At 42.3% G+C, this 25,305-nt stretch overlaps 1 protein-coding gene and 1 non-coding gene across 2 annotated transcripts; one reads left to right on the top strand and one right to left on the bottom strand.

Moving 5' to 3' along the window:
* The first annotated feature begins 5,270 nt into the window (after positions 1-5,270).
* On the top strand, positions 5,271-22,116 carry GINS1 (GINS complex subunit 1). The gene is made up of 8 exons (XM_040247778.1): positions 5,271-5,465; positions 9,648-9,712; positions 12,753-12,851; positions 13,405-13,495; positions 15,631-15,747; positions 16,574-16,648; positions 18,323-19,320; positions 19,441-22,116. Exons 1-7 carry the CDS (start codon positions 5,391-5,393, stop codon positions 18,389-18,391), a joined length of 591 nt encoding a protein of 196 aa, XP_040103712.1. The 5' UTR covers positions 5,271-5,390; the 3' UTR covers positions 18,392-19,320; positions 19,441-22,116.
* Positions 12,499-12,571, bottom strand: TRNAE-UUC. The gene has a single exon. It is a non-coding gene; the product is annotated as a tRNA-Glu (tRNA).
* Positions 22,117-25,305: the final 3,189 nt, after the last annotated feature.

The following is a 25,305-nucleotide window of genomic DNA, read 5'->3' as shown; positions in this document are numbered from 1 at the left end:
CTGGGAAAAATGGACAAAACAGGCCTTCATAGAGTCAGATGTTTTCAGGTAAAGATGTGTTCATTTTTATGAGCCCAAATTCTTTCATCTTCTCATACCTACAGAAGCACTAACATCATATGCCAATGTCTGGTTCCGATTTTCCTGTCTAGCCTTTCTCCTAGGCACCCCAACAGCTCTTCTCTGCTTTTATGTATCTTTAGCCCTCTTGTTAAGTTTGTTTCTTTGAGACTGCAGCAAATGGATTTCTGAATGGTAACACAAAAATATCACCTGGCCAACAGCCAAGTGTTCACCGGCCCTGCTGTTGGCCAACAGAAGCATAAAATCATACACTCTTCCAAAGGTGGTTAAATTATCTAGACTTTGATAACTGCACCCTTGTACTGACAGACTGTGGCAAGACTACAGGACTGCTGTATGGACCAGCTTCTCAACTTTGAGAACTCTGTTTATTGGAACACTCCATCAATTACTGTGAATGGACTGTGTTCACTAAAACCTACAATATGTTCTACATTGTTACTTATAGAGTTAATAAGGCTGCTTGTGTTATTTTGCCTTGTTCCAATGTTTTTCAGCTTAAACAATCCTGGGGTGGACTGTTAGTTCAGTTCAGTTCAGTCGCTCAGTCGTGTCAGACTCTTTGCGACCCCATGAATCGCAGCACGCCAGGCCTCCCTGTCCATCACCAACTCCCGGAGTTCACTCAGACACGTCCATTGAGTCAGTGATGCCAGCCAGCCATCTCATCCTCTGTCATCCCCTTCTCCTCCTGCCCCCAATCCCTCCCAGCATCAGAGTCTTTTCCAGTGAGTCAACTCTTCGCATGAGGTGGCCAAAGTACTGGAGTTTCAGCTTTAGCATCATTCCTTCCAAAGAAATCCCAGGGCTGATCTCCTTTAGAATGGACTGGTTGGATCTCCTTGCAGTCCAAGGGACTCTCAAGAGTCTTCTCCAACACCACAGTTCAAAAGCATCAATTCTTCGGTGCTCAGCCTTCTTCACAGTCCAACTCTCACATCCATACATGACTACTGGAAAAACCATACCCTTGACTAGACGGACCTTAGTCAGCAAAGTAATGTCTCTGCTTTTCAATATGCTATGTAGGTTGGTCATAACTTTTCTTCCAAGGAGTAAGCGTCTTTTAATTTCATGGCTGCAGTCACCATCTGCAGTGATTTTGGAGCCCCCCAAAATAAAGTCTGATACTGTTTCCACTGTTTCCCCATCTATTTCCCATAAAGTGATGGGACCAGATGCCATGATCTTCGTTTTCTGAATGTTGAGCTTTAAGCCAACTTTTTCACTCTCCACTTTCACTTTCATCAAGAGGCTTTTTAGTTCCTCTTCACTTTCTGCCATAAGGGTGGTATCATCTGTTAGGGAACTATACAAAAATAGTCTTGTTTAGGCTTCACAGACAAAGCAGAACAGCCTCTGACCTTGCTTCTAACCTGCCTGGACTCTGCCCTGACTGGGAGTGACTAGGAGTGACTGCCTGCTGTGAGTGCCAGACTGGCAGCACCATAGAGGAGAAATTTTGAGATTGTTGAGCCCCTGGAGGGGGCCTGGCCAACTAAGCCCCAGGCTTAGTCACATTCCAAGTTTTACAAGACAAAAACAAACAGCATTGATGGGAAGCCAGGCTTGCAGTCTGGTCACAGATTGATGATGGTATCAGTTTGCCTTCATCCTGGGATTATAAACAGGAACCCCAAATAGCAATCTTTGAAGTCTCACCCACATAGTGGACTCGCTGCCTGGGAGCCTTTCCGAATTGGGACTCCAAATGTGCTGTGACACAAATAGACTTCCCAGGGCTGATTAAGTTTGGATGTTGGTCAAAAACCCAATTTGGTGATATATTCTCTGCTCTATTTCTCTTTTCTTTTAATGTTAGTATGTTGAAAGTAAGCTAGATAACTCTCTAATAAATATATTATTTATTTGTATATAACGAGTGGCTTGTTTTGTTAACAAACCCTTTGAACCTGAGATGAAGGTGAAAACTTTTGGCAAAGGGGCCAGTAACAGACCTAACGAGTGAAGTGAATTGTTTCCACTGCTTGTTCTCATCAGGTGAGCCCTTAGTGGGTTAAAGCGAGAACAGGCAGTTTGCAAGTTTAGCAGGAGCAGCAGTGACTTCCTAAAGTTTGAAGTTTGCTGAGAACTCATGCAGCAGAAGGCAGCTTGGTAGGTTAGAGGGGTCTGGAGTTGAAGACTATTTAGAACCAAGCATGGTAGCTGGCACAGCGGAGAATCTGGGCTGAACAACAAACTTCAGAGGATCCTGTGACTGGGTGAAGAATAAGACACAAGAGTACTGACTGCTGGAGGAGAGAGGAGGTATTCAGAGCTCAGCCTAGAGAGAAGTCTGCCTGCAACATGAGATTTCATCCCTGGCCTTACTAGGTAGTGTTTTCATCAGTTAGCTGGGCAGAGAAATCAGTGGCATGTTAAGGTTTGTGGAGCACACAGCACAGTAGGAACTCTTTGCAATGACTGTGTTTGAGGATGAACGAGGAACTGATGTGCAAGAGGTCTGCAGTAAATGTGAGGGAAATGGAAAGTCCTGAACTTAGGTTCCCAAGTCATTCATTTGTTCATGCCACAGATATGCACTCAACAGTTATGAGCTGATAAATGGCTCTGGTATTTTGACTGTACGCAGAATCAAGAGGTTTGCCCCCGTGGCCCTCACAGTGTCACGCAGAAGGCAGATGTTAAATGCAGGTAAACCAGGTTGGACTACCTGCCGTGAAGGAAAACACCACATTCGGAGAAAGAATCATGTCTTAAAAATATTAGTAGATTGAGGAATGAAGGAAATTCTCTCCAGAAGAGGAATTTCAGCTGGAGCCTGAAGAAGCAGGTTTTAGCTAGGAAATAACTGTGGGCAGAGAGCATTCTAGTTGGAGGAAACAGTATGTGCAAAGGCCCTGAGTCATGAAAGAGGATGGGATGCTCAGGGACCTGATCATTACCGAAGGCCAGTGTGGCTGAAACTTAGCAGGCAAAGGGCGACACCAGGTGAGATTTTTAAGCATGTGGGGCAGGTGGTGGCATGTTTGTGTTCTAACGATCACCCTGGCTGCTATGAATGCAGCACCCTGAAAGCATCCCTGTGTGGGGCTGGCCTACTGCATGCTGCGACATATGTGTCATCTGCAGTCATAAATACTCCTTCATTCAACAAATGCGTTCTGAGCTTATCCTGTTAGGTGCTGGGCAACAAGCAATAAACACAGTCTTCCCCTGTTGGCCTTCAGGCAAGTGTGGAAGCCAAGTATAGATACACAATCACAGATATGTCATAAAATGACACACTGTGATAATATTGCAAAGGGAAAGTCCCCAGTGCTGTGAGGGAGCAGGGGTCGTCCTGTGGACCTGGGGAAAGACGGCTCTGTGAGGTCCACTTGAGGCTGCAGTGCAAAGGATGCCTTGGAGGTGGCAAGGTGAAGAATGGTACTGGGATGTCCCAAGCAGAGGGGCCAGGAAGTGCAAAGGCTCTGGGACAGGCAGGACTGTTGAAGGTAGGAACAGAAGAAGATGGGACAGGTAGAAGGTGGGACTGAGAAGGGGAGACAGGTAGGACCATGAGGAAGGTGGAAGCAGAGGAGAAGGTAGAAACAGAAGAAGGACAGATAGGCTGTGGGACCAGGCAGAAGGAGAGAGTGGCCTGAGGAACCTGGAGAAGTAAGTTCCATGTAGTCCCTGCCTAGAAAGTCATGTTGAGGTTTTAGACTCTGATCTTTCTGGTTGGGAAGCAGTTAAGGGTTCTAACCAGGAGTGGCTGTACCCAAATGATGTGAAAAAAGAGATTACTCCATTGGCAGTGAGAATGGAATGGCTGGGCCAAAAATAAAGAGAGAAAAATGGGTAGGAGGCTGTAGCCTATTGCCTCGGTCTTAAGGGGTGAAGATGAAGATGGAGAGGATACCATTTTGTGTAACATTTTGGATGGAACATTGAGAGATTTTGGTGGTAGACTAGCTGTGGGCAATAGGGGTGAGTTCAAGGCTCTGCATGAGAAGCTGGAGAGATGGCGGTCCCTAAAATGGGACAGGAAGTGGCAGGAGGAGCAGGTTTGCTGTGAAACCAACATGCTCCCCAAGAGCTCAGTTCAGACGCTGAGGCAGGGACACAGGGTGAGCATGCCAGGCTCTCACGGATCTTCTGTAAGGCAGGTGGGTGGTCCACTATAGAATTATGTATTTAATAAAAACATTTAAATTATCCATTACTGTAGAGCTGGGAAAGAAATGTCACTGCACCTAAAGATAAGATTCACAGGCCCTGTGAGCCATTTCCTGGCTCATCTCTCAGATCATACATCTACTATGTCTATATTTGCCAAAAAGTAACAAATTTTCTAGGGTTAGATAGAATGAATCCAAGTAACATTGCTTTAAAAGAAAAAGTCACAGTGGTCCAGGGGTTAGGACTCCGCATTTCCACTGCAGGGGCAGAGGTGAGAAACTAAGCTGCAATTAAGGAGCCCAAAAAAAGCCAAATAATATGAATTGTTTCTATAGTAGTAATTCCCACCTTTGATTCTATGTGGACATGAAAATTTCCATAACCATGCAAGTGAGAATATGGCTATGTGTATTCATATTAAACTATGGCAATAATCCCCTCTCCCACCTTGTCAGTTAATTTACACGTATTTAAATGACAGGTTCAATATCAAAGGTGATGCTGTAGAGTGGAAGACTGAAATATAGGGTCTGTCACTTTATGAACTGCGTGACCCTGGGCAAGTTATCTAACTTCCATTTCCTACTCAGCGCCAAGCATGAGAATTACATGAAGAATGTCACAGTCTAGGCCTAGAACACGAGAGCTACCGAATAAAAGTTGTTTTCCCTTTGTTACAACACAAAAAAACCCACACTGCAAAACCGAACAGAACGCAACGCTGGGTCCCAAAATCAATGACCCCCTTTTCCGGGCCTGCCTTCTAGACCTCAAGGTACGCACACTGTCAACCAAAATGAGAATGACTGAATCCAACGGACGATCGGGCGTGCGCCCATCCCGAGTTGGGCTGCGTGAGAGGTGTCCTGCCGCTCAGCCTGAGCTTGGACCGAGGCCTGGACAGTTAGGTGGGGCTGAAGCCGGACTGAGGCTCGCAACCGCCCCACTGCGAGGCTCCCTGGGGCACTGCGGCTGCACCGCGGAGGCAAATGTCCCCTGGCCGCCACCGTAGCCCGGAGGCCGGCAATGCGCTCCTATTGGTCGCCATTTTGGCGCCAAAACGGGCGGAGGCGGGGTCGGCACTGCGAGCGCCTGGGAACAATAGAAGCAGAAGCCGTAGGGAACAGTGAGGTGGCCGTTTGGTTGAGAGCCGGTGGTCCAAAGGGCCCGGTGCCTGGGCCATGTTCTGCGAGAAGGCCATGGAGCTGGTCCGGGAGCTGCACCGCGCGGCCGAGGGAAGGCTGCCTGCTTTCAACGTGAGGGCGGGGTCCTCCCCAGGGCGCTTCTCTGGGGCTGCACAACCCGGAGCGGGATGGCGGGTGTGCCTGTGGTTCCCCTCCATGGTTGAGGGAAGGTCGTGGGCAGGTCGGTTTTGGTGGCTTCCCGCGAGCGCAGGGGTTGCCGCCACTCTCCTCGCGCCGCCGCCCCCGCCCCCGCCCCCCGCCGCCCTGGTCTCCCGCCGCCGCCGGCGTCCTCGTAGCTGCGGTGCGCGCGGGCTGGGCGGTGGGCGTCTCGCCCCGGTGAGGCGCAGAGAGATCGGGAAACGGGGTGCTAGAGCTCAGGTGTGAGTTACACCCACCAGGGAGGTGTGGACTGGCGTGGCCCGGGTGTTAGGGCCGCGCCCTGAGGGCTGCGGTGAGTGTGGCCTCACCGGGGAGCCGGCCGTGCAAACACCCTCCCCTACCCGCCGAGGAAGGGCGGGCAGCAAGGGGGCTCCGGGGCCGGGAGGTTTGCTCGTCACTACAAGGCATTTCAGAGGAGCGACGGGATTGTTTTGATAGCTGTCGCAGCACTTTGGGGAATGGACCGGATAGAAGAAAGACTGGTTCTGAGTGGGTTATAAATAGACCACAGAAGAGATGGATGTGGTCCACAGCCGGGTCGGGGGGCCTGAACACCGTGTCCTAAGACGACAGGACTGGTAGGTACGAGGACAGGGGTGGAGGTGAGAGGAGTAGCCGGGGAGTGGAGAGACCGGTGTCTCTGGAGGCTTCACTCAGATAGCAGAGTAAACATCTGGCGGTCAGCAGGAAGAGCGTCCGGGTAAAGTGAGTTTTGAACAATCAAGAGCAGTTAGTCTGACCTTGGGTTATTTAACAGATGGGGAAAGTGAGCTGCTGGAATTAAGGATCAAGTTAAAGGGCTTATCTGAACTTGGAGGGTATTGGAAGCGGAACCTCAACTTGAAAAGTTTTCTTGAACAGATTCCAGCCTGTTATTCTTGCAACTTCAGGCACTTAAAACCTTATCTAAAAAGTTAGGAGACCACAGCGGGAGGTTCCCTGGAGACACAGAACGCAGAGGGGTTGTTGTTGCTGTTGTTCAGTCCCTATCATGCCCCAGTATTTGTGACCCCATGGACCGCAGCAGGCCAGACTTCCCTGTCCTTCACTGTCTCCCTGACTTTGCTCAAATTCATGTCCATTGGGTCAGTTATGTCATCCAACCATTTCACCTTCTGTAGCCCCCTTCTCTTTCGTCCTACCCTCAATCTTTCCCAGCATCAGGGTCTTTTCCAATGAATCAGCTCTTTACATCAGGTGGCCAAAGTATTGGAGCTTCAGCATCAGCATTATTCCTTCCAAGGAATATTCAGGGTTGATTTCCTTTAGAATTGACTGGTTTGATTTCCTTGCTATCCAAGGGACTCTCAAGAGTCTTCTCTAACACCAAAATTCAAAAGCATCAGTTCTTCTGTGTTCGGCCTCCTTTATGGTCCAACTCTCATATCCGTACATGACTACTGGAAGAACCGTAGCTTTGACTATAGGGCCCTTTGTCTGCAAAGTGGTACCTCTGCTTTTTAAAACGCTCTCTAGGCTTGTCATAGCTTTTCTTCCAAGGAGCAAGGGTCTTTTAATTTTATGGCTGCAGTCACCATCTGCAGTGATTTAGGAGCCCAAGAAAATAAATTCTGCCCCTGATTCCATTTTTTCCCCATCTTTTTGCCATGAAGTGATGAGACCGGATACCATGATCTTAGGTTTTTGAATGCTGAGTTTTAAGCCAGATGTTTGAGAGGGGTGGAGGCTTTCCAATATGGCCCCACTAGAGTGGGAAGACATAGGAAGGAACCAGCCCAGAGACTTCCCACAGGTGCTGGCTTTTCAGACTGATAGTCCAGCTGTCTTTTTCGCTCGGATTTTAAGTGTTGGTTTCTTAGAAGTGTAAAATCCTGGCTTTTCTGGGTCTTAAGAGGGCGTAGGTGCACCTTTTCTTGCAGTCATGCCTGCCTTTGAGGGCTGGCCACTGGGACAGCTTAGCTGGGTTAACTAAGAATTGATCTTGATCTGATTGACCCCTAACACCCTTGACCCACACATGCTTTTGAGAATCATTCCTCCCCAGCAGATGGTAGCTGGTTTAGAGCAGGGACTCTGCCTTGTTTATTCCAGAATCCCTCATGGTTAAGTGCTGTGTTTGGCAAACTGGAATGATGCACTTTGGATATACAGAACTGATAATTGTTTGAGTCTTTAGGAAAATTATCTTGAGTTCCCAGCGGCTTACAGCTGGAGATGAGAGCACAAAATGATGCAATTCCCAGTGTAAATTTTAAAAATCTAAGTCTTAAAAAAAGAAATAAAAATTTAAATCTGACGACTTGGTTGTATCTTTACAAGTTTATTTCATGCTTGGCTTTTGTATACTTGCCGATCTCCTAATTGTGCAAGAGTTTCAACTGTTCCTTAAAATAATATTTGTGATAAAAGGAATATTTAACTGAATTCTAGTAAATCAGACTTTTCCATGATATCTTTTCAACCAGTTGATGAAAAAGAAAGTAGAAGTCATGCTTTCATTTTTCATTAGAAATGATTTCTTACATTCAGGCAGGGTTAAGTAGTGTAATTTTGTAATTATACCAATAGTGCTAAAACATTTTTGCTAATGCATATATTTTGGCTCTAAAAGTAGATGGGTTGCTTATCTTTGTTTTGTTTGGAGGTTTTGTGTGTATTTTTGGTTGTCATTGTTATAGCATTATTGGGTTTTTTGTGTGTAAAAATTTTTATTGAAATACAGTGTTTCAGGTGTAGGGGTTGCTTTTTGACAGACATTGTGTAACATTTATGAATTTTATAATTCTGATGTTTTTATCCTTCCAAGGGAAGTTTTTTAGAAATTTGCCCAAGTATATAGCAGAAAAACTACTTTGACCTTTCTGTTTTCTATCCTAGCAATGTGTAGGGGTTTTTGGTACTAACCTTTTAAGATTCTTTTCCAATAAATAATAAGTTATTTACATGCTTTTGTCATGTGTTATTACTTCTGTAGACTATTGGTTTTTGTCATTAGTTTTACTGAGGTATAATTTATATACAATACAGTACACATTTTAATAGACCTTTGAGTTTTGACAAATGTATACAATCCTTGTAACCAGCAACCCAACCAAGATTTCTGCTATCCCAAGGATTCCTTTTTCTCTTTTGTGGCACTGGCTACCTCCCATCTGCAGCCCTAGGCAGCCAAGGATTTTCTTTCCTGTACAGATTATATTTGTCTTTTTTATTGTATTTCTGGAGTCAGCATTCCAGGAATTGCAAACTTTTCTGTACGGGGCCAGTTAGAAGCATACAGTATGTACTCCTTTCTGTCTGACTTCTCAGCCCAGTCTGTTGATTGTGTATTTTGTTGGCAATTCATTCTTTTTTTTTTTTTAATTGTGGTAAACGATACATAACTTAAACTGCCATTTCTAACCATTTTTCTGTGTACATTTCAGTGGCATTAACTATGTTCCCATTGTTTCCAAAGCTATCACCCCTATTTCCAAAGCTTTTTCATAACCCCAGATAAACTCTATAGCCTTTAAGCAGTAACTCCCGACTCCTCCTCCCCCTCAGCCTGGTAACCTCTAATCTACTTTGTTTCTATGAGTTTGCCTATTCTCGACATTTCAGATAAGTGGAATCATACAGTATTTGTCCTTTTCTGTCTGGCTTATTTCACTAAGCAATGTTTTCGAAGTTAATGTTGTATGTATCAGCACTTCTTTTTTGACTGAGTAATATTCCGTTGAATGGACATACCGTTTTGGCTTATCTGTTCATCAGTTGGACATTTGGATTGTTTCCATTTTTTGCCTGTTATGAATAATGCTGCTCTGCATATTTGTGCATAAATTTTTGTATGAACTTAGGTTTGCAGTTTTCTTGAGTGTATACCTAGAAGAGGAATTGCTGGATAATATGGTAATTCTAAATTTAACTTTTTGTGGACCCACACGGCTATTTTCTATAGGGTTGTACCATTTTGCATTCCAACCTGCATTGTAGAAGGGTTCCAGTTTCTCCCCATTCTCTCCAACACTTGTTATTATAGCCATCTTAGTAGGTGTGGAAGGACTATTGGTTTTTCATAAGGTACATAAGCATAGCGTATTGCTACAAACTTGGTAGGGGAATTAATGAGTGTAATTTTATATGTTCCAGGAAGATGGACTGAGACAAGTTCTGGAGGAGATGAAAGCTTTATACGAGCAAAACCAATCTGATGTGTAAGTTGGTAAGCTTGATATTTTAAAACAATTTAAGAAATACAATGTTGAAATCAATTATCTTAATATTCGTTTTTAGATATGATTTTTTTTTTTAAATTATCTGTGACCCTGATCATAGCCTAGCTATACAGAAGTGGGATTTGTGTTAATGATTGTTATGTCTCTAGGGACCAAATAGAGCTTGGCACATGGTAGGTGTTCGATAAATAGTTACTGTTTGACTGGTGTGACTTGCAAGGATTTAGGGTGGATCCAAAAGAGATGAGACAGGAGCAGGTAACAGACCTAACGAGTGAAGTGTGTTGTTTCCATCAGGTGAGGCCTTACTGGTTTAAAGGGAGAACAGGCAGTTTGCAAATTTAGCAGGAGCAGCAGTGACTTCCGAAAGCTTGAGTGAAGTTCGCTGGGAACTCGTGCTGCAGAACGCTACATCTTGGTAGGTTAGAGGGTTCTGGAGTTGCAGACTATTCAGAGCCAACCATGGTAGCTGGCACAGTGGAGAATCTGGGCTGAACAACAGACTTCAGAGGATCCTGTGACTGGGTGAAGAATAAGATGCAAGAGTACTGACTGCTGGAGGAAAATTGAGTTATTGAGAGAAGTCTGTCTGCAACATGAGGTTTCATCCTTGGCCTTGTTAGGTAGTGTTTTCATCAGTTAGTTAGACATAGAAATCAGTAGCATGTTAAGGTTTGTGGATTACACAGAAGAGTAGAAACACTTTGCAGTGACTGCAGTTAATGATAGATACTGATGAAGGTGGAACTGATGTGCAAGAGGTCTGCGGTAAATGTAAGGGAAATGGAAAGTCCTGAACTCAGGTTCCCAAGTCATTCGTTTGTTCATGCAACAGATAGGCACTAGACACTTATGAGCTGATAAAGGGCTCTGGTGTTTCAATTGTAAACAGCAGAAATCCAGAGGTTTGCCCCCCTGACCCTCAGTGTCATGCAGAAAACAGATGTTAAATGCAGGTAAACCAGGTCGGACTACCTGCTGTGAAGGAAAACACAGCACTTGGAGAGAGTAATGCACTGAAAATATTAGTAGATTGAGAAATCCTGGAAACTGTCTCCAAGGAAGAGACACTTCAGCTGGAGCCTGAATAAGTAGGTTTTAGTGAGGAAGTAATTGTGGACACAGAGCATTTCTAGTTGGAGGAAACAGCACATGCAAAGGCCCTGAGTCATGAAAGAGGGTGGGATGCTCAGGGACCTGATCACCAAAGGCCAATGTGGCTGAAACTTAGTGAGCAGGCAAAGGGTGACACCAGGTGAGATTTAGTATGTGGGGGAGGTGGTGGGATGTTTGTGTTCTAACAATCACCCTAGCTGCCATGTGGACAGTGGATGGTGGGACTGAGAGGGAATATGGTGGTCATGCAGGTGATAGGAAGGGTGAGCCAGACTAGGGAAAAACAGAACAGTTTACAGACCTATTTAGGAGGTAACTGAACAGGCCTTAGTCCAGTAAGGGAATGATTTTCCTATATTTATACCATTGGGAAATTCATGATCACCCAAAATTCTGTGCCCTATCCTAGTTTGGTTCTGGGCAGGACAGTCACTATTACCAGTTTCTGGTTAAAATTCTTTGTCAGAAGAAATCTATTCCTATTTAATTGCTCACATGGAAATGTGAATTTTTTAAGGAAGTTCTTGTGTATTTAATCAAGTACTTTGACATTAAGTTGGGTGTATTTTATTTGTGCTATTTCATTATAATCAAGAGCACACTGTAAACAACGTGGAGGATGGCAGAAGTGTCTGGAACAGATCTGGAAGACGTGGTACATCTATGTACATGGTAGAGATCTAGAAGACATGGGAAATACATTTTGCCTCTATTTTCAGGACCTAGAGCAGGCACATACATTTTGTATTTATCTATTGCCTTTTAAAACTCCAAAGTAGATACTTATTAATTCTGTACATATGGTTTGGTTTGGTTTTCCTTTTTTTTTTTTTCTATTGTGGTTAAGATAAACACCAGTGATAGCTCAGTGGGAAAGAAGCTGCCTGCCAGTACAGGAAGTGTGCATTCAGTCCCTGGGTCGGGAAGGTCCCCTGGAAAAGGAAATGGCAACCCTCCCCAGTGTTCTTGCCTGGAAAATTCCATGCACAGAGGAGCTTGGCAGGCTACAGTCCATGGGGTCCAAAAAACCGGACACTAGAGTGACTGAGCACACATACTATTGAGTGTATTCAGAACATCCATAATGTCATATCTCCATCACCACCACCACCCCCAGAACTCTTCATTTTACAAAACTGAAACACCGTACCAAGTAAACAACTGTCCATGTGATTGAAAAGGGTGATACTTGTCTGATATCTAAGGAGACATACATTTTATAGGGTAAAACCAAAATTTCCTCCCTCTTTGTGTAAAGGACCCTAAAGTGCAAACATCAAAAACTATTTCTTGGATGAGTGGAGGAGCACTTGACTTGAGAGTCCTTATCTCACTTTATGAGAATGACGATTTAGAAGGATTTGATACCATAGGAAGAGGACTCCATAGGATGAGAACGTGATGTGAAGCCATAATCTTATGCCGCATGATATTTGATCTCTTATCCCAGCATGAAAAAGGGATTCAAAAAAGTGAGGCAAAAAGTTGTCTTTTGGAAACAATGGAAATTAATCCGTGTGCAAAACACAATGTGCCACATGGCTAAACAAAACAATGGGAGTGTGATCGTAGGCAAATTAGTTAGGTGTTTTTAATTTTTTTTTTTTTAAAAGAATTTAAGTTTATCCACACAGCTTGCAGGATCTTAGTTCCCTGACCAGGGATTGAACCTGTGCCCTCGGCAGTGAAAGTGCAGTGTCTTAACCCCTAGACCACCAGGGACTTCCCTGGATTTTTTCTATTTTATTCTGTTAGCAAAAGCTCTGCTGTGGAGGCAGGTACTATTTAGGTAGGTTAACTACTGACATAAATGGCTAAAAACAAGTATGGAGTTAGTTGTTAGCTGACTTTGAAAATTTAACCTGTACTCAACAGACATTCTTTTCCTTAAATGTTTTACCAGGAATGAAGCAAAGTCAAGTGGACGAGGTGATTTGATACCAACCATCAAGTTTCGACACTGTTCTTTGCTAAGAAATCAGCGCTGTGTTGTAGCCTACCTGTGAGCATCTCTGTTTGCGGGGGTGGAAGGGAGCAGAGGAGGGTTCCCATCCGAGTGGGTATCAGAAATGCTTAGAGTGGTCTCTCTTTTATGAGCATTCTGAATTTTCTCTTTCCACTTAAAACATTTTTTATTATGGAAAATTATAGTATTCTTAAAACTAGGGAATAATACTACAACCCCCCCATGGAGCTATCATATAGGTCACAGTTCTTAACATTTTGCCATAATTGCTTCTTCTTTTATGTGTCTCTGCTAAACGTTAGACATTTTACCACTGAATAGTTTCGTATGCATCTTTAAGAAATAATGGCCTTTGGGGCCTTTTCTCACATGACCTCTATATAATTCTCACACCTAGAGCAGTGAACATACCTTCACAGCATCCATCCAGTCTATTCTTATTTTCCATGTTGTCCTGAAAGTGTCCTCTTACAGTGGTTTGTTTGCCTCTGGAATCAAATCAAAGTCCACGTGTTACCTTCTGGTGGTTGAGTCTTAAGCCTCTCCTGATCAAGACAGCTTCTGATCCAATACCGTATTAATGTTCTAGGTATGACCGGCTGCTTCGGATTAGAGCACTCAGGTGGGAATATGGCAGTGTCTTGCCAAGTGCTTTACGATTTCACATGTCTGCTGAAGAAGTAAGTTAGCGCTCTTGTTCAAATTTGTAAATACAGAAACTGGCTGAGCTTCTGGCATTGTTTGTGGCGGTGGTGGTTTAGTCGCTAAGTCATGTCCAACTCTTGTGATCCCATGGACTGTAGCCTGCCAGCCTCCTCTGTCCATGAGGATTCTCTAGGCAAGAATACTGGAGTGGGTTGCCAGTTCCTTCTCCAGGGAATCTTCCCAACCCAGGGATCGAACCCGGGTCTCCTGCACTGCAGGCAGATTCTTTACCAACTGAGCTATGAGGGAAGCCCCCTGGCATTGTTTTGTAATAGTATTTATGGTATTTGTCTTTTCAACATTTGCTTTTCAGTAGTGTTTGGTCTGTTTGAGAATGGTAGGAGTAATTCTAAACGCTATATGGAAAACTACTATTACTTAACAAAATAAAGGGTCCCGTTATATTAGCTGCTAGTGATCCATCAGTAGGATTCAAAACTGGCATTATTATTTGGAGGTTTTTCATAAAATATGTGCGTGTGCATACTTTGCTTGGGGCTTCCCAGGTGGCGCTTAGGGTAAAGAACTTGCCTGTCAGTGCAGGACACATAAGTGATGTGAGTTCTATCCTTGGGTCGGGAAGATCCCCTGGAGGAGGGCTTGACAACCCAGCCAGTATTCTTGCCTGGATAATCCCACAGGTGGAGGACCTTGGCAGGCTACAGTCCATAGGGTCACAGAGAAATGGACACAACTGAAGAGACTCAGCACACACACACACGTACTTTGCTTATCTTTGTGAATGTGTGATGAATTCTTGATTTATCCAGTCACTGAGGCACAATATTTAAGGACACAGGATTGAAGGCAAGCAAACTCATATAGAAACCTTGGCTCTATTTCTGTGAGATCCTAGGCAGGTGACTCCATCCCTCCCTGTGCCTAGATTCCCTCATTTACAAAGTGAAGGTCATAGCATCTGCTGCAGTGACTTCAGACGCTAACTACCTAGTTAGACCAAACTTCAGAGGTTAAGACTGCCCTCACTTCAGACGCCAGCCATGGTTTGGGGGTTCCCAGGGACACTCTCCCTTCTGACCAACTGGCTACAAATTCAGAGGTTCCCACTCTCCCCTCAGGTTTGAGGCTTTTAGCCTCTTGATATCATTGCAGAGAGGAGAGGGGAGCTAGGAGGAGGGCTGTGTCACCTGTGATTCATTGCATCATGGTTTGATCAATCAATGCAGCCTATGTCATGACACTCCAGAGTTGTGTAAGCTTCCCCAGTTGACACATCGTGTGCATTTTCCACATCAGTGTGCCTGGAGGGTGGTGTGTCCTGATCCCTCAGGGAGAGGAAATCAAATCTTCACATTTGGGACCCTCCCACACCTCACCCTGGGTTTCTCTTCCTTTGGCTGGTTCTATTTGTATTCCTTTCACTACAGTACAACAGTGAATGTCAGGACAGTGCTTTCCTGGGTCCTGAGAGTCGTTCTGGTAAAGTATTAAACCTGAGGGAGGGGTGTACGTGTGTATCCATGCATGTACACACTTTACTAGTGAAGGTTATGAAGATGTTTTTCTGTACAGTCTTTGGAGTTATCTTGTTTTATCTTTCACAAAGATCTACAGTACTGGAATAGATTTTTGTGAATAATGTATGAGCCAAGTTGCATGTCTATGGGGGTCTTTCTTTTGTCTTAGTCTATTTTCCTTGTACCGATTTCATGCTGCTTAAATGACTGTAATTTTGTAATACTTCTTAAGTAAGTTTTCCCATTTTGTTCTTTTTTCAAGTGTCTTGACTATTTTTGGCTTTTTGCATTTCCATGCAAATTTCAGACTCCTTTGTCAAGTTTGATTTTTTTTAAACAATTGGAGTTTTGATTGAGAATGACTTGGATCTATAGATCAGTTAACATTATTATAACACTGAATTGTCCAGTCCTTGAAAGTGGTATTTCATTCTGCATTTTTAGGTACCAATATGCAGAATGACCAATACCTACTGTTCTAGGTACCAGTGCCTGGTTCATAATAAATAGGCAATCAATAATACTTGTAGTTTGAATGAATGGTCATAGTAAAGATGCATGTGGGCATGTGTGCAGTTTCTGCAAATTTATTTTCTTACAGCTTTGTCAAATGGCTATCTTTATGTTTCCAGATGGACTGGTTCAATCGTTATAAAAAGTCTCTTGCTACCTACATGAGGTCATTGGGAGGAGACGAAGGTTTGGACATCACACAGGATATGAAACCTCCAAAAAGCCTATATATAGAAGTAAGTACACCTTTTTAAAAAAAATGAGTGTTTCTTTGATGCATAGAATGAGCTGACTTTTGTCCAAGGGAGGGGGTATATGAATATATACTAGTGTATATAGGCATACCTTGGAGACACCATAGGTTTGGTTTCTAACTCACAATAAAGCGAATATTCACTAAAACATGTTACAAAAATCTTTTGGTTTCCCAGTGCATGTAAAAGTTACGCTTACACTAGTCTATTGAGTATGTGTTAGCATTATATACATATTTTATTGCTAAAAAAATCCTGCTATCTGACAATGCAGGGTTGACACAAATCTTCAGTTTGTAAAAAAAAAAAAAAATCAATATTAGAGAAGCACAATAAAGCAAAAAACAAAGGAGAGGAAACATAAACCAAAGCCAAAACTTTTACTTGTAGGTGATGGTAGGAATAGGATTGAACAGCTAAAAATTTTTGGCTGTACTTGTTTTAAAAGTTTTAACTTTAGAACCATGTAAGTATTTTACATATTATTAAAACAAAATGAAATCAAAGTGAAAAACCAACCCAAAACTCTCTTTGGCAGCTCCTTCAGTTTCCTTGCTGTCATTGCTGACCTATACATATATTCAGAGATTTGCCATTTTTCTTCCTCCCCATCAGTGGATATTGGAACCAGTGGACACTGGAACCACTAGTATGCCTCAGTAAGGAATATTAAACCTAACTACACAGAGAAGAAGCACACAGAGCCTAATAGTTCCCTGTAGGTACATGTACAGTCCCCAGCTACTTGATGGTTACTTCATAATAAAAGATAATTTAGATATTAGAAAACATCAGTTTTTCTTTTCAGGTGCGGTGTCTAAAAGACTACGGAGAATTTGAAGTTGAGGATGGTACTTCAGTGCTATTAAAAAAAAATAGCCAGGTATTTACTGTCTTAGGATACTTTAAATTTTTTAAGAGTGTTGAATGATGGAAATGTTGGAGTCAGTAGCTAAATAAATATCACCTTGCCGTGATCATTTGTGTCATAGGCATTAAGTTTATCTTAAGATATCCTTTTATCCTTTTTCTAAAGACTTGAAGCAAACATTGCATATAGTAAGAAAGGGTTAATACCGTTGACCCTTAAACATCATGTGGGGATTATGGGTGCAGTCAGACTGCCTGCTTCCCACAGGCTCTAGGTGCCCGGGCTTCTGTTATGGTGGCACACAGGTTTGGTAGTTGTGGCGTGTGGGCCCTGTGGCATGTGGACTCTAGGGTTTGTGGGCAGAAGCCTTCCTCTTGATGAGACTTTGTCTTTCAGCATCACTCTAAAACTGGGGTGACTTAAAAGCCTCAGCTACTGTAGTGGACATTAAGAGGCTTCTAACATGTCTGAGCACATCAGAAATAAGTTTTCTATAAAATCTGTGTTATAGATCACCCACATAATGTGAAATATTAAAATAGGGAAACATTTTCCTACCATACAGTCCTTTATTCTTGACTCTGGGGCATGTTTCCCATTGCCCAGAAATGAGAATAAATGTCTTTAGTAGACATTAGAATAACTGTTTAGTGAACAACTCCATTGGTTTTTTGGTGTTTGTTTTTTTTTTTTCTTTTACATTTCATAGTTGTAAGACTTTAAAAAATCAGTTAAGTCAGACATCAGTCCTTGGCCCATGGGTCTTCATGACTGGTTGGCAGGAGTTCCTTTGGTTGTGGGTCCCACATGAGGCCTTGAGTTTGTGAACTGGCAGGCACACGGTGCTGCTGAAGTGGCATCCACTTCCTTGAGTACTTGCCATACTCTCTCTTCAGTTCACCTTCTAGAGTTCTCTACGCTGCACTTTCTAATGCACTATTTTTCATTTTTACTCAAGTATCTATGTCTGTCTAGTCTTTGAGATTTCTTTGGTCACCTATGAGTTTGAAAAGTCTTCCTGCCTCGCTCCCTGCACCTCCCCGCTCCAGAATTTAGTAAATGTTCCCTTCTGTATGAAGCATTGCTGTGTGGGAGGGAATGAGACCAGGAGATGCCATTCCACCTCAGAATGAGAGCAGTGTGGTCTCTGGAGACATGGAGGGATGAGCTTTAGCTGGGCACCATCTTCCTCACACACAGCGTGTGGCCAGCATCCATGGGTTGCAAAGACTTCATCCTTGAAAGATATGGGAGAAGAGTCGCACTGTTAGTAGAGGAATGACTGTTCAGACATAGATCCTCAAGAGGTTTTAATGGAGAAGACACTCCCGTTTGCCTTCTTAGTGAACTGTTGCCACATCCCTTGTGGTCTGTAGCCCACCTGGCTTTCCTGTGCATAAATCTAAAAGTGCAAACACTAAGGAAAATACCTACTAGAATTCAGAAGCCTTTAGTTTAAATTTAACTTAAGCAAAGTATGAATTTGTTTATAAAATTCAGATTTTAGTACAGCTCTAAGTAACATCAATTTCAGTTGATGAAAATAGCAAATACTTAAGCTTAGCTTTTAACTACTTCGCTGGTGCAGTTTGAAGTATTCAGCATGCATTGCTGCTTTTTAATGACACAACATGTAATTTAAAATAATGCTCTTCATTCCTCTGTCTTCCTCCCCCTACCCCTCAGCACTTTTTACCTCGGTGGAAGTGTGAGCAGCTGATCAGACAAGGCATTCTGGAGCACGTGCTGTCATGACCCCTGGCCGGATGGCTGCTAAGACTCCCTCCTGGTGTGAGACTGGACCCAACCAAAGTCACTTCTCCACCTCCCCAAGGCCCACTGCTTTTTGGTTCTAAAATTGAGACATTTTTTAACCAGGAATGCTTGGTGGAGGAATGTGGTTTCTTTTTTTTTTTCTTTTCATTTGGATGTTAGTTTCTTTTTTATTTCATTTCTGAATATAATTCCATTACCTTCCATGGTAAACATGTTTGTGAATCTATGTTGTATGTTTGTACTTTGAAGTATTGGTTCTCAAAAGAGAATTTGCACTCTGGCCGTACAGAGCCTCCACAGACATCCACCCTGCTGTCCACGGCTCTAGAGCGAAGTCTAAGATCGGGGTTCTAGCAGATGCTGTGCCTAAAGAGAATGCTTCCCAGCTAGTATACAGCCATCTTCTCATTCTGTCCTCACAACATGCAAGAGGTTTGATTTTGTATTGTATACGATTCTCCCCTTTGTGTAGGAAGTTGTATATGTAATCATAACATTTCTACAATTCCCAAAATACTATCGTAAGTTTTAGTTTCATGAAAGTAAACATTTGTTACATGTTCATCTCTTTTAGACATTGAGGAAGAGTTTCACCTGGATGTATAGGGAGGTCTTATATCCTTGTGCCTCTTGTACTGTTGCTGGAAGTGTGCATTGTGCAAGCCAGGGAGCTGAATTTCTGAAGTTTGTGTTTCCAAATCATATGGGCAGGTGGAGCTGGTGATCTCTAAAGAACACAATGGATTTTGCCCATTTCCAGCAGTGGATTGTACCTGTCTGCAGGCTTGTGTCGCAGGATGTCCATTTTGGAAAGGGAAATTGAGATTGGGGCTAGGAAAGGAATTTTGTGCAGTTTCCCCCCAAGAGTCACATTGACCAAAAAGTCACATGAAGAGCTGATCAGCTAAGTGATCAGCCCTCCACTTAGCTGATCAGCTAATTTCCTCAAATTGAGGAAAGGAATTTTGTGCAATTTCCCCCAAGAGTCACACTGACCAAAAAGTCACATGAAGAGCTGATCAGCTAAGTGGAGAGCAATTTCTACTGACCAATAAAATGATAGACATCAGAGAAGCACCAGGTGGTCCTACCTGCTGGTCAATGGCTTTCTCCACCAGTCCCCTCCATGACCAGCCTAGTAATCTCAGAGACATTCAAGTTTAAAATACAGATAAACCCAGTACCTTGCACTCTCTGTGCAGTGTATTTCTTAAACGGGAATATTTCTGGCTAAAATTATACTCAAGTAGTCAAGCTATGGAGAGCTTCTACCTAGGGTGTGGATCTGCATATTTTCACAACACACGTATTAATACTTAGTCAGCAGGCGGCCCTTGGCAGATTCTTTTCCAAGCCGTGCGGCTCACAGGATCTGTTTCCTGACCAGAGATTGAACCTGTGCCCTGGGCATTGAAAGCACAGACCCCTAAAATAATTCCTTCCATAGATTCATAGCCAGATTTTCATCTGAATCTCTGCCAATAAACAATACGGAAAATTTCCCTAGTGAATGGGATGGATGATGTTTTAACTGTAGGTCAGTGGTCACTTCCCTTGCATTCTGCTCTTCCAAGCATGTGGAGCCATGTGCAGGGGAGCCCAGAGTCCATGTGAGTCAGCTGTGAGGAGGAACCTGCGGTAAAGGCCATTGCCCTGTTGGCAGCCCGGCATCATTCCTGTATATAAACCATATGATGTACTTTTCTGATTCATTCCCAAAATAGTAAGTATGTTTCTTACTTGAAGTAAATGTATACTGGTTGAAAAATTAAAATTTTGTAGGTTTTATTGATTTATGTTGATTGGTCCTATAGAGTTGTAGCTAGAATTTTAAAATACATGTTCTTTTATTTAAAGGTAATAAGTGCACAATTAAAAAGATAAAAGAAAACATACAATGTAGAAAATGAAAGTAAGTTCCTATTTTACCTACTAAATGCCACCATCCAGTGTGCCCACTGTTAACTGATTACAGATATAAAGTACAATCCCATTTCAGGTGTTTTTCCAATGAAATACTTTCCAGTTTTTGTTCCTAATGTGAATGGAATCTTCTTTTCTATTCTCTGACTGGTTTTAGATGATAAATATTAAAAAGCAGTAAATTATGATGACTTGGCCACTTTCCTATATAAAGTCATTTCTTTTTCACATTGATTTTGTCATCTGGAACTTTCAGAAAAATGTTGACTACTGCTGCTAATAGCTGGCAGCTTATCCTTTTCCTAACATGACCTGAATGACACAGTCTTCTTCATCTCTCTACCCCATACTTCTCCAGGAAAAACTCGTAAGACTTGTGGTCTCCCTCAGTGCAACCTGAAACTTCAAAATAAATTTAAAACCGTAGTAAAACAGTGGTAATTAACAAACATGATTTTTTCCAAGTGCACTTTTGGAACTTGAGTGATGATCATATATGGCTTCTCACTTAACTCCCTAAAGTTACCATTACATATATATAACTGTTGCACTCTTAGAGTCCATTTGTAACATTCTTCTTGGCCATGGCGTGTTAACCATTCATGGAACTGCAAGATTTGATTCGCTGTTATTTTATTGTGGAATTTTGCAACTTTGAATGATGCTGTTTTATAGTGCTTAGCAGGAGGGGATGGATGTGTGTGTATTCACATATGTGTCTGTTTTGTCAGTGTTTTCAGTCATCTGTTTCTATGAAACAGCTATCCGAACACAATGGCTTTAAACCACACCTCTCTTGACTTTCTCAGTTCTGCAGGTTTGCTGGGCTCAGCTGGGAGTTTCTGCAGATCTTGCTTGGGGTCCCTGATGCAGCTGCATTCCTCTGGTGACCTGTTTGGATGGTTTGGCCTCTGTTCTCCATGTGGGCCTCTTTGAAGGTTCTCTCCAGTGAGCTGATTGGGCTTCTTACCTGGCAGCTTGGGACCCTGCAGGGTTAAGAAGGTGGAGGTGCGTGCTGCTAGTTTTCTGAACGACTAGGCCTGGTAGTGGACTAGCACCGTTTTCTGCCAAATTCAGTCAACTAATACAACCCCAGGTGCTCAGAGTCAGTGAAGAGGCCACGTGGACCGCATAAAGGCAGAACAGCAGGAGGCCCACCCCCCCCCTCGTCAGATGGGCTGTCAGGATTCTGGTGTCAGTTTTTAGTGGTGCACGTTCCTTTATTTTTCATAGAAATGTACCTTTTAAAATAGCATTAATACCTATAGAACTATCTCAGTGTGAATCTTCTCTGGAGAGATACTTGAAAATTTCTTTTCTTTAGTTTGAAGTCAAACTTTTCTACCTTTTCTTAAGTAAATTTCAGTTTGTCTTCTTTTCTAAGCTTTTTTAATCTATATTTTGAAATGTGTTACGGAATTTTTTTTTCTTTTCACTACATATGATTATCCCTAATATGTGTCTGTCTTTGCTTTTTGGTCTTAGTCCTATAACCAGAAGTGTCTGTAATAACACTGTATTAATCCTTTAGGATGTAGTGGAGGGAGGTGCTAATTTCACATGGTCTATTGCTTTTCACAATTGATGGTATTTTAGGATGAGTTTAATTCATTCTGTTTTGTAACTACAAAAACAATGTTTTAATACAGTACAGAATGTAGTAACAAAGAAGGTAGCCATCTACAAGTCAGACAGAGGCCTCAGGGAAAACAAACTTGCTAATAAGTTTGGGTTTCTAGCCTCCAGAATTTTAAGAAAATAAATAAATTTTGTTTCAGTCACCCAGTCTGTAATATTCTGTTTTGGCAGCCCCTGCAAACTAATAGAGGGCGTTTAGTATCTTTTTTGTTTTTTAATGTATTTCCATAACTGAGAGACTTGAAGTTTCCATCCTTTTGCTATTACAGACAGAGCTGTATGAGTAACCTTGTATATACATCATTTTACACATACACAGCTTGGTGTGTAGGATAATTGTAATTTTGATGGGATTTGTAGTTTTTATAGGAATTATAATTTGTACTACACCAGAAATTATGAGAGTCACTCCCCCTAACCTTCTTTGCCAACAGTATGTTATTTCCAGTTGGGCTGTTACAGAAAAGATGCCACGAACATTGATGTACAAGTCTGTTATGGATGTGTATTTCTTTTCCTTTGGGCAAATAACTAGGAGTAAAATGGCTGGGTCTTAATGTAGGTGTGATTTTTTTAACTTTGAAGAAACTTCCAAACTCCTCCAAAGTGGATGTGCATTTGCATTCACACCAGCAGTGTATGAGTTCCAGTTCTTCTACATCCACTCCAATACTTAGTATGATTAGCCTTTTAAATTTTACCCATTCTAATAGGTGTTTAGTGCTATCTCACTGAGATTTTAATTTGTATTTCCCTAATGACTTAAAAGAGATGGGAATACCACACCACCTGACCTGTCTCCTGAGAAATCTGTATGCAGGTCAGGAAGCAACAGTTAAAACTGGACGTGGAACAACAGACTGGTTCCAAATCAGGAAAGAATTACATCAAGGCTGTATATTGTCACCCTGCTTATTTAACTTATATGCAGAGTACATCATGAGAAATACTGGACTGGATGAAGCACAAGCTGAAATCAAGATTGCTGGGAGAAATATAAATAGCCTCAGATATGCAGATGACAGCACCCTTATGGCAGAAAGCAAAGAAGAACTAAAGAGCCTCTTGATGAAAGTGAGGAGAGTGAAAAAGTTGGCTTAAAGCTCAACATTCAGAAAACTAAGATCATGGCATCAGGTCCCAGCAGTTCATGGCAAATAGATGGGGAAACAGTGACAGACTTTATTTTGGGGGGCTCCAAAATCACTGCAGATGGTGACTGCAGCCATGAAATTAAAAGACGCTTACTCCTTGGAAGAAAAGCTATGACCAACCTAGATAGCATATTAAAAAGCAGACACATTACTTTGCCGACGAAGGTCCAGCTAGTCAAAGCTATGGCTTTTCCATTAGTTAATGTATGGATGTGAGAGTTGGACTATAAAGAAAGCTGAGTGCCGAAGAATTGATGCTTTTGAACTGTGGTGTTGGAGAAGACTCTTGAGAGTCCTATGGACTGCAAGGATATCCAACCAGTCCATCCTAAAGGAAATCAGTTCTAAATATTCATTGGAAGGACTGATGCTGAAGCTGAAACTCCAATAGTTTGGCCACTGATGGAAGAACTGACTCATTTGAAAAGACCCTGATGCTGGGAAAGATTGAAGGCAAGAGGAGAAGGGGAAGACAGAGGATGAGATGGTTGGATGGCATCACCAACTCGATGGACATAAGTTTGTGTAAGCTCCAGGAGTTGGTGATGGACAGGGAGGCCTGGCATGCTGCAGTCCATGGGATCGCAAAGAGACACGACTGAGCGACTGAACTGAACTGAACTGAATGACTAATGCTGTTGAGTATCTTTGCATGTAATTATTTCTAGTCTGTGTATCTTTTGCCGGTGAGTCTGTCTAAATGGTTGCCTGTTTGTTAAACAACTAGGTTGCTGTCTCGTTGAGTTTGGGGAATTCTTTATGTGTTCTGGATATAGGTCCTTTGTGAGCCATGTGCTTTGCAAAATATTCTCCCACTTTGTGGCTTGGCTTGACTTGTCTTACTCATTTTCTTTAATAATCTTTTGAATAAAGTAGACATATTTGGTTTTGACAAAATCAAATTCATTTGTATTTTTTTCTGCTTTGGGGGTCATATGTAAGAAATTTTTTTTCCAGCCGATGGTCTCAAAACTTTTCTTTATGTGGAAGTGTTACACTTTTAGGTTCTACGCTTGAGTTTATGATCCATTTTGACTCAGTTTTTTATATGGTGTAAGGTGTGGGTGCAAGGTCACAGCAGGGGTTGAGGGGGATAATATGGATATTCAACTCCTCCAGTACCTTTTTCCTCATAAAGCACTAATGAATGGCTCTAGAGTTATCTTCATAGTTTCCTTTTGTCTGCATCCTTTGGATTTAATTTGCTCTTCTTTTTCTAGTTATTCAAGGTGGAAGTTGAGGTCACTGGTTGGAATGGTTGTAGAAATAGTGTTACCTGATTTGCTCCAAATTTCTGCTTTTTCTTATTTGTCTTGGCTGTGCTGAATCCTTTGCTTTTCATATGAAATTTAGGATCAGCTTGTCAATTTCTACCAAAAACAGACCTGCTAGTATTTTAGATTGGAACTACATTGAATCTGTATCAATTTGGGGAGAATTCACATCCTAACAATATTGAACTTTTCAGCCCACAAACAGCCCAGTTATTTTTGTCTTCTTCCTTTTCTTTCAGTAATAGTTTGTAGTTTTCAGTATACAAGCCTATCATATCGCTTGCCAGCATTTCATAGTTTTGATGCTGTTGTAAATGGCATTGTAAATTTCAAATTCTAATAGTTTATAAATAAAAATACAATTGATACCTAACTTGTGTCCTGGATCCTTGCTAAACTCACTTATTTTAGTTCTAATAGCTCTTTTGTAAATTATACCAAGTCTTCTACACCATGGTCATGTTTTCTGGAATTAAAAGTTTTACTCCTCCCTTTCTAATCTGGATGCCTTTTATTTCTTGCCCAATTTGCCCTGCCTAGAACCTTCTGGAGAGTATTGAATCACAGTGGTCTGAACAGAAGTCCTTATCTTGTTCCTGATCTTAGGTGGCAAGCTCTCAGTCTTTTACCATTAAGTATAGTTCAGCTCTGAGTTTTTTGTGGATGCCCATTATCTGGTTAAGGAAGTTCCCGTCTATTCCTGGTCCACCTGAGATTTTATCAGGAATGGGTGTTGGAATTTGTCTTTTCATTTTCTGTATCTGTTGAGATGATCATATGGTTTGTGTCTTCTAGTTTATTAGGGCCACTAAACTTTGTCTTGGGCTGCAGTCCATGCAGTCTCATTTACAGCTGCTCAGTGCTCACTTGTACAAAAGCAGGCTGTGGGGCCAGCTTTCACCCG

This window comes from Oryx dammah, unplaced genomic scaffold (assembly GCF_014754425.2).
Source record: "Oryx dammah isolate SB20612 unplaced genomic scaffold, SCBI_Odam_1.1 HiC_scaffold_10, whole genome shotgun sequence".
Taxonomy (NCBI): domain Eukaryota; kingdom Metazoa; phylum Chordata; class Mammalia; order Artiodactyla; family Bovidae; genus Oryx; species Oryx dammah.
Note: the sequence above shows the minus strand (reverse complement) of the source record. Positions and strands in the feature narration are given on the sequence as shown.